This window comes from Chiroxiphia lanceolata, chromosome 30 (genome assembly GCF_009829145.1).
Source record: "Chiroxiphia lanceolata isolate bChiLan1 chromosome 30, bChiLan1.pri, whole genome shotgun sequence".
Lineage (NCBI taxonomy): Eukaryota > Metazoa > Chordata > Aves > Passeriformes > Pipridae > Chiroxiphia > Chiroxiphia lanceolata.
Genome location: NC_045666.1, coordinates 452,315 through 464,900, shown reverse-complemented (window position 1 = coordinate 464,900; position 12,586 = coordinate 452,315). Strand labels below are relative to the sequence as shown.

Sequence of the window (12,586 nt, the reverse complement as noted above, 5' to 3'; positions counted from 1 at the left end):
GTTTTCCCGGCACCCAGCTGTGCATCCAGCTGTGAGTGTCACCCTCAGTGTCACCCTGAGTGTCACCCTGAGTGTCACCACGGCCAGACCTTCCCAGCCTTGTCACAGAGACCTGTCAGAGGGTCAGTGGCCCTCTGGGAACTGGGGACTCCGCCAGAGCTTCAGGAGCACTGGGACAACGCTGGGGCACAGGGGGGGATTTTTGGGGTCTCCTGTGCAGGGCCAGGAGTTGGATTCGATGATCCTCGGGGGTCCCTTCCCATTCAGGATATTCCATGATATTGTGCTCCTTGTGGGTCCCTTCCAGCTCTGGTTATTCCATGATCCCATGAGTTTAGAGGTCAGGGAGTGTTTGGACAATGCTCCCAGGGACAAGGTGGGATTTTTGGGGTTGTCCCCTGCAGGGTCAGGACTTGGACTGGATGACCACTGTGGGTCCCTTCCCACTCAGGATATTCCACAGTTCCCTGACCCTCGTGGAGAACAGGTTTTGGGTTTGATCCCTGTACGGACCATTCCCTTAAGAGTTGGACTCGATGGTCCTTGGGGGTCCCTTCCAGCTCAGAGTATCCTGGCATTCTAAATCCCAGTCTCCCAGAATGGTGGGAGAGGGTTTTCCCCTCCCTGGAAGGGGTGTTGGAGGGGCCCATCCAGCCACAGCTCCAGACTCTGCTCTCTGGGAGGGTTCCCATGTTTGGGGCCGGGGAGGAGCCCCTGGGGATGCATTTTTGGGAAGCTGCACTTTGGCTTTCTCCAACCAACCCACTCCACGAGAGGGCTCCAGGGGTGGGCTGGAGGATTATTCCTCCCTGACCACCTGAGCTGCTTCTCAGTGATTCCTTTGAACCAGGCCTGGCTGCCTTTCTGTGCCTCCAGAGCTCCCAGGCCCCGTGAGGGATCCCAGGAGTTCCTCACATCCCACGAGTGTTAAATATCCTCCTTCCCCCCTCCTTTCCAGACTTCTTTGTGGCCACACTAATCACTGGATGGGACAAAGGCATGCAAAGGTGCCTCGGGAAGGAGACCAGACAAAAACTCGGTTAAAACTCTGCTTCTTGAAGCTCCAAACCCCACCCCTTTGGAGACTGAGGAAATCTGTAATCCCGAGGAGGGAAATCAAGCCCAGCATGAATTATGCATTTCGTTTATTGAAGGCACAGCTGAAAGGCTGGAGTAAGCGAAGGGTAATCAACTCTGTTCACTTACACATGAAAAGCTTTAAATCTGTCTGGTACACACAGGAAAAACAACTCATGCATTAACCTACAGAAATATAAGGTGCTCCTCGGGCTGTAATTAAACTCTGCTCTGCCAAACCCGGTGGAGCAACTCGGACCAATTTACATAAGTGTTACCAACCCTCCGGTAAACAGGAAAAATTGGCTTTTCTGCCGTCATTAAAGGAGTTAAATTACAGCTGCAGCTTCGTCTCGGACAATTAAACTGTGGCTTCTCTCTCTGAAGTCGGGGATGAGCAAATTTCTCATCCTTTTGCAAGAGCTGCGTCGGGGAAAGCAAGTCCCCGGGGGGAAGGGGTCATGCGGGGCAGGGCCGCTCGGGAGCCGCGGGGATGCGCGGAGACAGGGATGGGCTCTGAAATGAAAACCTCACCCGGCTCAGGGCGCGGGGGGGGGGGGCGGTTTGGGGGGGACTTTCCCGCACTAAGGACACGAGAGGGAGGGCGGGTTTTTGGTCCTGCAGGGAGTTCGTGGCAGAGCGCCCCGCGGAGCGCACGGTGCGTGATGCCCGGAGCTGTCGGGGGGGGGAGAGGGAGAGGGAGAGGGGGGGAACACTGTTTTGTTTCTTTTTCCTGCAGAAATGCTGGTTATTTTTTCCAACGGCGACGCGCCGAGGAGGGAGGTGTGGGGGGGGGACTCTCTACCGGGTCGTTCTGACCACGCGCACGGCCGTGCCGAACCTGCTGCCCGCCCCGCACACCCCCGCGCCGGGCAGCAGGACGGCGCCGGGCCCGCACTGCTCCACCCCGGCGCACACCACGCCGCCCAGGTTGCCCAGGTTGCCCAGGTTGCCCACGGCGGGGGCGCACTGGACGCTCTCCACGCCGGGCATCACCTCCCTGCCCACGCAGCCCGCGGCGCTGCGGGCCCCGAAGCCGCCGCCCGCCTTGGGCAGGCAGTCGACGCTGCGGGCGCTGAAGCCCGCAGTGCCCACCGCGAAGGACGGGCCCAGCCCCAGCCCCAGCCCCAGCCCCGCGCCCGCCCCGCCGGCCTTGACGGAGCATTTCCCGGCGAGTCCCGACAGCGAGCGGCACTCCCCGACCGTGCCGCCGCCGCTCACCACGGCTGCGGGGAGAGAAAACACGCGCGGTCACCGCCGGGGCAGCCGAAAGCGGCTGGGGGGGGGTTAGGGAAGGGTTCGAAGTTTAGGAGTTAAATAATTCAGGAGTTAAAGTCAAGGGAACGGAGCGGGGGGTTCGTCCACTCACCTACGCTCACGGGGTTGCCGGTGCATATCCTGTGGGGAAAAGAGGCGTCTCAGGGATGCGTTTGGGGAAATATTCCTCGAATAGAGGCATTTTCAAAGCAAACTGAGGTGCTGCCCGGCCGCTGCCTCCTTAAAAAGCCGGCGGGTCCTTCAGCACCTTCGGGTGTGAGGAGCTGGGTCAAACCGCCCGCCGAAGCGCCGCGGGGCGGGATCCCAACATTTGGTGGACATCCTGATATCCCAGGCTCCCTTTGGAGGGGATGTTAAGGTGTTTGGGAGGCGGGGGATCTGAGTGCGCTGGGGGGAGGAGGAGGAGGAGGAAAGGGGGGCGATGGTCCCCCTCTGCACCCACGAGGAGAGAAAAGAAACCCTGTTCCCCCTCTGCACCCACGGGGAGAGAAAAGGGGTGATGTTCCACCCGTTCGGAGAGGAAAGGGACCCTGCTCCCCTCTGCACCCACAGGGAGAGAAAAGGGATGGTGTTCTCCCTCTGCACCCTTGGGGAAAGAAAAGGGATAATACACCCACTCTGCACCCATAGGGTGAGAAAAGGGACCCTGTTCCCCCTCTGCACCCATGGAAGAGAAAAGGGACCCTGCTGCCCTCTGCACTCACAGGGTGGGAAAAGAGACCCTGTTCCCCCTCTGCACCCTTGGGGAGAGAAAAGGGACCCTGCACCCATGGAAGAGAAAAGGGACAATGGACCCACTCTGCACCCATAGGGTGAGAAAAGGGACCCTGTTCCCCCTCTGAACTCACAAGAGGGGAAAAGAGACCCTGCTCCCCTCTGCACCCATGGAAGAGAAAAGGGGTGATGTTACACCCATTGGGACAGAAAAGGGACCCTGCTCCCCCCTGCACCCACGGGGAGAGAAAAGGGATGGTGTTCTCCCTCTGCACCCATGGGGTGAGAAAAGGGACCCTGTTCCCTTCTGCCTTGGGGACAGAAAAGGGACCCTGTTCCCCTCTGCACCCCCGGGGGAGAAAAAAGGGGACCTGCTCCCCTCTGCACCCATGGAACACGGACCTTGTTTCCTCTCTGCACCCATGGAAGAGAAAGGGACCCTGCTTCCCTCTGCCCCCTGGGGTGCATCCTTTCCCTCTCCTCCTGCGGGGTTTTCCCGACCCTCCTCCCGAGGCTCCCACCTGCTCTCCTCTCCCTCCAGCAGCGTCCTGTACGTGGCGATCTCGATGTCCAGGGCCAGCTTGACGTTGAGCAGCTCCTGGTAGTCCCTGAGCAGACAGGCCATCTTGTCCTTGGCCTGCTGCAGGGCCGTCTGCAGGTCCACCAGCTTCTGCCGCGCGTCCTTGAGGGCGCAGTCCCCGCGCTGCTCGGCGTCGCAGATGGCTGTTTGCAGGGCCGAGATCTGGGGACACGGGGACAGGGGGACAACCGTGCTGTGCTTCAGGGTGGGAGGCACCTCTGAGCCCAGCCAGTCCCACCCCAACCTCCCACGGGTCGCTCCAAGCCCCGGCCAACCCGGCCTTGGGCACCTCCAGCCACGACTTCTCTTGGCAAAGAGGGTGAGGGGGGGATATAAACAGGGATCTCCACAGGGTTGCTCCTGTACCCCTCATTTCTCAGCGAGGAAGGGCCAGAGAACCCAAATTTCAGCTGGATTGGTGGTGACCAGTGGTGATATTGAGGGATCTCCACAGGGTTGCTCCTGTACCCCCTCATTTCTCAGCGAGGAAGTGCCAGAGAGCCCAAATTTCACCTGGATTGGTGGTGGCCAGGGGGGATATAAACAGGGATCTCCACATGGTTGCTCCTGTACCCCTCATTTCTCAGTGAGGAAGTGCCAGGGAGCCCAAATTTCAGCTGGATTGGTGGTGGTCAGGGGACATATAAACAGGGATCTCCTGCATAAACAGAGTTGTTCCTGTACCCCCTCATTTCTCAGGGAGGAAGTGTCAGAGAGCCAAGATTTCATTTGGATTGGTGGTGGCCGAGCAGTTTGGGATGAAAGGGAAGGGACCCGTTGTCTGCACCCTGTGGGGAACTCAGGAAACACTGATCCTGTTACAGCCAAACCAACCAGCCTCTTATTCACCAAGTGAGAAATAAATCTACTTTTCTCTTTGTGTTTGAAGCTCTTCTGTCTGTATTTTGTGTGCGTTTGAAGCTCTTTTGTGTGTATTTTGTGTGCATCTGAAGCTCTCTAATGTGTATTTTGAGTGCATTTGAAGCCACAAACAGATCCAGTCTGGGGTGGGGGTTCTTGCAGGGTGGGAGTTGCTGAGGACGAAGCCCTTTGATGGAGGAGTTTCCCAGCCCCGTGGGATCCAACCCTTTTGTCCTACCTGTTTCTTCACGTTGTCGGACTCGCACTGCAGCTTCTGGATCATCCTGTTCAGCTCCGCGATCTCGCTCTGGTTGTTCCTCAGGTCGTCACAGAACTTGCCCCGGCTGCTGTGCAGCTCCTCCAGCTGTGGCACGGGGAGGGGACGGTGGGAACGGGCCCAAACTGCCCCTTCCAGGGAAGGTGGAGACTCTCCAGACCCCCTCTCGCCCCGGACGAGGCCCCAGTCCCGGGTGGGTGCCGGGCTGGGCAATCTCGGAGGTCTTTTCCAAGATTTTCCCTTGGGAAAACGAGGCTCCTCGTGGGCGTGCACAGGGAAGTGTCTGTCCCACCACCTCACTTCAAACATCCCCAAAGCAACCCCATGACCTGCCGTGCTCTGCTTTTACACTACAGTCTCAAACCACACTTTTAATGTCGCTTTTGGGTTGTTTTTTTCTTTTTCTGGCCAGACTTTGTTCAGGTTATGAGAAACAAAAGCAGGGTTTTACAGGCGTGTGGTGAAGCTGTGAGATGTCCAAATCTCGGGTGTCAGGGTCTTTTTTTTGGCCAGTTAAGGGAAATGCAAAAACTTAAAACTTAAAAATTAAAATCTTTCGGGGCCAGGTGAGAGTTTGATCCACAGGGGGGTTTCTTTTCTCTCTTGGGGCTAAGAACAAAGGAAGATCCATCACTTCTGACAGAGTGGCCAATTAGAAAGAAGGGAAAGCCCCTTTTTCAGAGAAAAGAAACCTTTTTAGGCAAAAGTGAGCATATTGAGCTCATCTGAAAAAAGGTGGGATTTTGTAAAACTAAAAAATGCACGAAATTTAAACCCAAGGGGTCTTTTCTCCCCAAAGAACTCGGTGTGAGACCGGACCCGGCGCGCTGAATAAATCCTTCCTTTTTGTTTCGGGAGTTTTTGCCGCCTTTCCAAATCCGAGGGAGGAATTTCTCTCACAAGGTGACCCCCCCGAGGGGTCCCTTCTACCCCCCAAGGTGTGACCCTGCGGCCCTGAACCCACACGGGCAGCGTGGGGCGGGTGGAGGACAGAGGGGGGTCCCAGGAGTGGTGTCTGGAGGGATTTCACTCACCCTGGTCTGGTAGAAAGCCTCCACCTCGGCCTTGCTCTTCTGGGCGATCTCCTCGTAGCAGCACTCCACGCTCTTGATGATGCCCTCCATGTCCAGGTCGCGGCTGTTGTCCATTTGCACGATGACCGAGGTGTCACAGAGCTGGCAGTCCAGCTGGGCTCTCTCCTGCGGGACCCAGGGAATGTCAGGACCACCCCTGACCCATCCAGGAAATGTCAGGACCACCCCTGACCCACCCAGGGCACATCAGGACCATCCCTGACCCACCCAGGGAGCATCAGGACCACCCCTGACCCACCCAGGGCACATCAGGACCACCCCTGACCCATCCAGGGAACGTCAGGACCATCCCTGACCCATCCAGGGCATGTCAGGACCATCCTTGACCCACCAAGGGCACATCAGGACCATCCCTGACCCATCCAGGAAATGTCAGGACCACCCCTGACCCATCCAGGGCACATCAGGACCACCCCTGACCCACACAGGGCATGTCAGAACCATCCCTGACCCACCCAGGGCACATCAGGACCATCCCTGACCCACCCAGGGCACATCAGGACCATCCCTGACCCATCCAGGGCACATCAGAACCACCCCTGACCCATCCAGGAAGCATCAGGACCACTCCTGACCCACCCAGGGAGCATCAGGACCATCCCTGACCCACCCAGGGAGCGTCAGGACCATCCCTGACCCACCCAGGGAGCATCAGAACCATCCCTGACCCACCCAGGGAGCATCAGAACCATCCCTGACCCACCCCAGCCCAGCCCGGGGGTGGCTGGGAGAGGGGGGAGCACCAGGGAAGCTTCTCCCCCAAAAACCCCCCAGTGCAGGACGGGATCCTGCGCTCGGGTGACGGGTCTCCAGCGGGAACTGGAAGCTGGGACCTGTTTTGGTGGCACAGTTTGGGATTTGGGGGGGGCAATTCCCTCTTTGCCAGCGTTTTTCTGGCTGTGAGACCCTCGAGGGTGAGTCCTTTGGGCCCCACTGAGCTCCCCCGGGAGGGTCTCAGCTCAAAAAGGGGTCAATTCAAACCATCCCCGTGTGTTTTCTTAAAAAACTTGTGATGTTTTAGGCAGAAGTGTTGCTTTCACCAAAGTATTCTGATATAAATACTGATATAAACATAAATATATATATCATATAAATATATATATCATATAAATATATATTATATAATATATAATATATATCATATAATATATAATATATATTATATATCATATATTGTATATATTATATATCATATATTATATATATTATATGTATATAATATATATGTATATATAATATACTATATAAAAATTATATTTTATATGTATATATAATGTATATTATATATTATATGTATATATTATATATATTATATATTATATATATTATATATTATATATAATTAAATATACATTATAAATATTACATTTATATTATATATAAAAATATATTCATATCAGTATTTATAATATATGTTATATTATATGTATTATATATAATATAATATATAAATATATATTGTAAAATATAATATATAATATATATAAAATATATATATGTATAAATTCTGATACAAATAGGAAGCGTTACTGCCATCAAAATATTCTGATGTTAAAAAAAAAAAAAAGCTGAAAAAAGTCAAAAGATGGTAAGTGCAAAATGCGATGCGAAAAGATGTTAAAAATTTTAAAAAAATGTAATAAATAAATAAATAAATAAAAAAGGTAAAAGTAAAAAAAAGCACTAAAAATATCTGGCCATCCCGGGTTGGCTTGGATCAGAATTTGGGAGGTAACAATGCAGGAGAAAACCAAGCCCCCCCTTTTGCCTTCCCGAAGTGTGTGTGATAATTCTGTTCACACCCCCCCGGGGGTTTTGGGGCTGCCACCGCTGGGTTTTGGGGCTGCCATCACTGGGTTTTGGGGCTGCCATCGCTGGGTTTTGGGGCTGCCATCATTGGGTTTTGGGGCTGCCATCACTGGGTTTTGGGGCTGCCATCATTGGGTTTTGGGGCTGCCATCACTGGGTTTTGGGGCTGCAATCGCTGGGTTTTGGGGCTGCCATCACTGGGTTTTGGGGCTGCAATCGCTGGGTTTTGGGGCTGCCATCGCTGGGTTTTGGGGCTGCCATCGCTGGGTTTTGGGGCTGCCATCACTGGGTTTTGGGGCTGCCATCGCTGGGTTTTGGGGCTGCCATCGCTGGGTTTTGGGGCTGCCACCGCGGGGTTTTGGGGCTGCCATCGCTGGGTTTTGGGGCTGCCATCGCTGGGTTTTGGGGCTGCCATCGCTGGGTTTTGGGGCTGCCATCGCTGGGTTTTGGGGCTGCCATCGCTGGGTTTTGGGGCTGCCATCGCGGGGCTTTCAGCGAGGCCGCCTTCTCCTGGCCCTGGTTTGGGGGAGCAGGGGGGGCCCGGAGCTCTCACCTCGGCGTAGATGCACTTGAGGAACTCGAGCTGCTGCCGCAGGAGCCCCACCCGCACCTCCAGCTCCTCCTTGGTCAGGTACAGACAGTCCACGTCCTGCGGAGGCACCGGGGACGCGTGAGCGGAGGGGAAAGGAGCGGGGACCGGGGCAGAGCCCGGCGTTGCTGTAGGGTCTGGAGGAAACCTCACTGTTTCCAGCCCGGGCTTTGTGTTTTCTGTGCTGAAAAACCTCCCCGAGGTTCTCCCAATTCGTGGAGCTGCCTCATTTTTGGGGCTGCCCGGCGAGGCCTCGGGCAGTGCCGTGGTGCCGGGACTCCCCACGTCCCTCCTGGCCCCTTCTCCCCTTGGTTTTGCCCTCTCCCAGCTGGTCCCTGGGGTGACTTCACCTTCTTGAGCACCACGAACTCGTTCTCGGCCGCCGTGCGCTTGTTGATCTCATCCTCGTACCTGCAAGGAGAGAGAACGGGAGGTCCTGAGCCCTGGGGGTCCCAAACCCTAGGGGTCCCGAGCCCTGGGGGTCCCCCCTCCGTCCCCCAGGCGGCTCTTGGAGACCCTGGGAAGTGAGACTTGGCTTTGGCAACTCTTCTTTCATTATTGTTTTTCGCTTTGTTGCCGTTTCTCCCCTCCCTTTGCTCAGCAGTTTGAAACGCTCCGCGGTTCGGGGCGGTTTGGAGTCAGAGGGCAGAAAACGGGGCCAAACCACGAGAAAGGCAAAGCCCTGGCCCGGGCTGGAGGCTTGGCTTGGCCTCTCCCAGCCCCGCTGCTTTGTGAGACGTTTCTCTGAAGCGCCCAGGACTCTGCCCGGGGGGGTTTTGGGGAGACTGTGGCCAAAAACGCCCCGGGGGGGGGTCAGGAGCTTGAGCAAGCCGTGACACTGCCAGGGCAGCGGGAGCAAAGTCGAGCAGGGATGAGTCAGGAACTGCAAGAGCTTTCCCAAGAGGACGCTGCTGTGAGCTGGACCTTCGTGGGGGTGGCTCAGCAAGAAAAGCCCCCGAGGTGCCGGGCTGGAAAATCCCTGGAGAAAGGGGTGTGCGGTGTCCCGGTCTGTGGCTCAGCAGAGCACACGGGGAGGTGTCCAGGGGTGGCTGCGGCTCAGACTGACAAACCCCCTCCCACATTCCCTCCGGGAAGGGAGAAGGAACCCCAATAGATGTGGGTGAAAGGTGGGGTGGAGATAAAGAGGCTGCGGGTGTTGTGGGACAGATGTGGGGGAGCCCCAGGCACAGATACGGGGGAGATCTGACGTGGCAAACCACGGGCGAGAGCAGGAGGCAGAGGAGAAGCGGCTCCCTGTCTCTGTCCCTGAGGAAACTGGGGCTGAGGAGCTCTCCCAGTCCAGCTCCAGCACCCGGAGTGCAGTGGTGGGACCCCGGCACAGGAAACCAGCCCGGTCCTGCCGTGCCCTGCCCCGTGTCCCGGGTTTTGGACACATCCAGTGCAGCCTCCCGGGATTCCCTCTCCGGGCAGCGACCCCCCGGGAGCGCAGATTCCCTCCGGCCGGGACTTACTTGCACTTGAACTCCTGGACCAGGTCCCGCAGGCAGCGCTCCTCGTTCTCCAGCCGCTCCCTCTCCCCCATCACACATTCCAGCTGCTTCCTCAGGTTGCAGATGAAGTTCTCGAACACGGGCTCCAGGTTCCTGCGGGAGGCTGGCAGGACATACTGCTGCAGCAGCTCCCACTTGGTGGTCAGCACCTTGTTCTGCTGCTCCAGCAGCCTCACCTGGGGACGGGAGGGGTTGGGAGTGTCAGGAAACTCCCTCCTGGCCCGGGCGAAAAAGGGGTTTCTCCACTTGCAAAAGGCAAAAATCCGAATTGCAAATGGTGGAGCGGGCCCAGCATCTCCTGTGAGCTCGGGCTGGTCCCACCCAGGACTCGTATCACAGGCTGGGCAACATCAAAGCCTGTGCTCTGTGCTGAGGCCGATCGGGGCTCAGCCAGACACCTCCCCTTCCCTTGGAGGATCCTCAGCCCCATCCAGGGCAGGGATGAGCCTCTCCAGCACCGGCAGCTCCATCCTGGATCTCATTTGGGTGTATCTGATTTCAGCTCTAACCGCGGGTACTTATCATGCCTTTCACTGCCAGATTAAAGGCTCTCTGAGAGCCTTGATGGGTCATGAATAAGTCATTTCTCCAGCTGGGAGCTGCTCCTCCTGGCTTGGTTCGGTTTTTCCAGCTGCTGAACAACTCCCAAGGAAAAGCAGGAGCAGATCAGACACAGCAAATTTTTTTTGCCGTTTGAAAAATCATTTCCCAGAGGGAGTCTCTGAACAGGCACAGAAACCCTTCAGTTTAGCTAAGGAAACAGTGATAAATTACGTGTTCTTAGGAAATCACCGAATCATTTCGTTCCCAGAGCGGAGGGACAGAGAAATTAAAATTATTCATTTGATTTTAGCCAAGTCTGTCCTTCCCCATCTCGATGAAGCACAGCTTCAAGAACACAAAAGTCCTTCGGGGTTCACAGAGTTGTGAGAACAACGTCAGGTTCTGCACTTTGAATAAAACTTCCTGGTTTGCCTCTTTACGTTCCCGTGCCTCCATCCCCTCTCCCACAGCTCTGGATTTACTGAATCCCTGGAGCTGCCCCCGGTGGAGCTCTTTGGTGGGTTGGTGACCATCCAGAGGTGCAGCACCTGTGGGGTTGCCTCGGTGTGAGACTTAAATCCAGAGTGTCCCCAGGTCAGGAGCACCCTGCTCCATCAGGAGGGTTTGGATGTCAGGCTGCCAGGAGAAATATCTCCTGGGGCGTCTCTGGATCGTCTCTAAGGTCCCTTCCCACCCAACCATTCCATGAGCTTTCCTACTGGAAGGGGTCCCTGTCCATGGCATGGGGTGGAACTGGATCATCTTTACAGTCCTTTCCAACCCAAACCATTCCATAATTTCATGATCTTTCCTAATGGAAGGGGTCCCATGGCAGGGGGGTGGAACTGGATCATCTTTCAGATGCTTCCAACTCAACCCGTTCCACAATTCCATGATCTTTCCTAGAGGAAAGTGTCCCTGCCCATGGCAGGGGGTAGAACTGGATCGTGTTTAAGATCCTTCCCAACCCAACCCAACTCAGCCCGTTCCACAATTCCACAATCTTTCCTAGAGGAAAGTGTCCCTGCCCATGGCAGGGGCTGGAGCTGGGTCACGTTTAAGATCCTTCCCAACCCAACCCAACCCGTTCCACAATTCCATGATCTTTCCTAGAGGTAAGTGTCCCTGCCCATGGCAGGGGCTGGAACTGGATCACATTTAAGATCCTTCCCAACCCAACCCAACCCGTTCCACAATTCCACGATCTGTCCCACTGGAAGGAGCCCCCAGGGGGGGACACCACAGCCCTCAGAGCACGGGGACACAGGGACAGAGGGAGCCATTAACCCTAATCCTAATCCTAAACCTGACCCTGCCCCTGCCCCTGACCTTGTCGATGAAGCAGGCGAACTGGTTGTTGAGGTTCTTGATCTGCTCCTTCTCGTGGGTCCTCACTTGGCACTCCTCGGGGTCCACGCCCACGCACAGGGGCTTCAGCAGCTCGGGGTGGATGCTGACGCCGCGGATGCCCTCGGAGCGCCCCGTGCCCACGCCCAGGCCCACGCCGAGCCCTCCGCCGTAGCCCCCCACGGCCACGCCGTCGCCCAGCCCGCGGTAGCCGCCCAGGCCGCCGAAGCCGCCGGCGCAGCCGCCGAAGCCCACGACGGGGCCCACGCCGAAGCGTCCCGGGGGGCCGAAGGCGACGCCGCAGCGCCCGACGGCGGGGCCGCCCAGGACCCCCCCGCGGCAGCCGCCGCCGAAGGAGATGCGCTGCCCCCGGCCCAGGTCGCAGACGCTGCGGCTGCTGAAGCCGCCCAGGCCGCAGCGCCGGGCCGAGGGCTGGCACGCCGAGGCCGAGCCGGCGCTGCCGCGGCCCAGCCCGCACACGGCCGAGGCCGAGGAGAAGCCCCGTCGGCCCAGGATGGAGCCCGAGGTGTAGCACTGTCGACTCATGGCGGCGGGAGCGGCGGCGCGGAGCGGAGGGAGAGGCAGAGGAGATCTCCTGTGGCTCCTCCGAGGCGCGGCCCTTCCCCTTATATACGTTTCAGGAGGTGCCTGAGATGCAAAAATTTAATTTATCCGCTGGGTTTGGCCTGCCTGGCAGCGAGGAATGGCTTCCAACATTTCAAACCCACAGCAAACACTTGTATCTCATGCGAAATAATGTGGAAATTAAAATAAACTGCTTTGCTTGCAAGCTTCGGTTTCAGGACTTGTATTTTACTTAATTAATCTGCTTCCTTATTGTGTAATTATAGTTTAGCAAAATAATTCAAGGGGTTTTTATTCATGGCTTGTTTACGGTCGGGTTTC

The 12,586-nt window shown here is 56.4% G+C and overlaps 1 protein-coding gene across 1 annotated transcript; it reads right to left on the bottom strand.

Moving 5' to 3' along the window:
* Positions 1-1,149: 1,149 nt before the first annotated feature.
* On the bottom strand, positions 1,150-12,226 carry LOC116800031 (keratin, type II cytoskeletal 4-like). The gene is made up of 9 exons (XM_032713550.1): positions 11,663-12,226; positions 9,752-9,966; positions 8,630-8,690; positions 8,244-8,339; positions 5,822-5,986; positions 4,749-4,874; positions 3,591-3,811; positions 2,447-2,475; positions 1,150-2,303 (listed from the first exon to the last, which is right to left on the bottom strand). Exons 1-9 carry the CDS (start codon positions 12,224-12,226, stop codon positions 1,879-1,881), a joined length of 1,902 nt encoding a protein of 633 aa, XP_032569441.1. The 3' UTR covers positions 1,150-1,878.
* Positions 12,227-12,586: the final 360 nt, after the last annotated feature.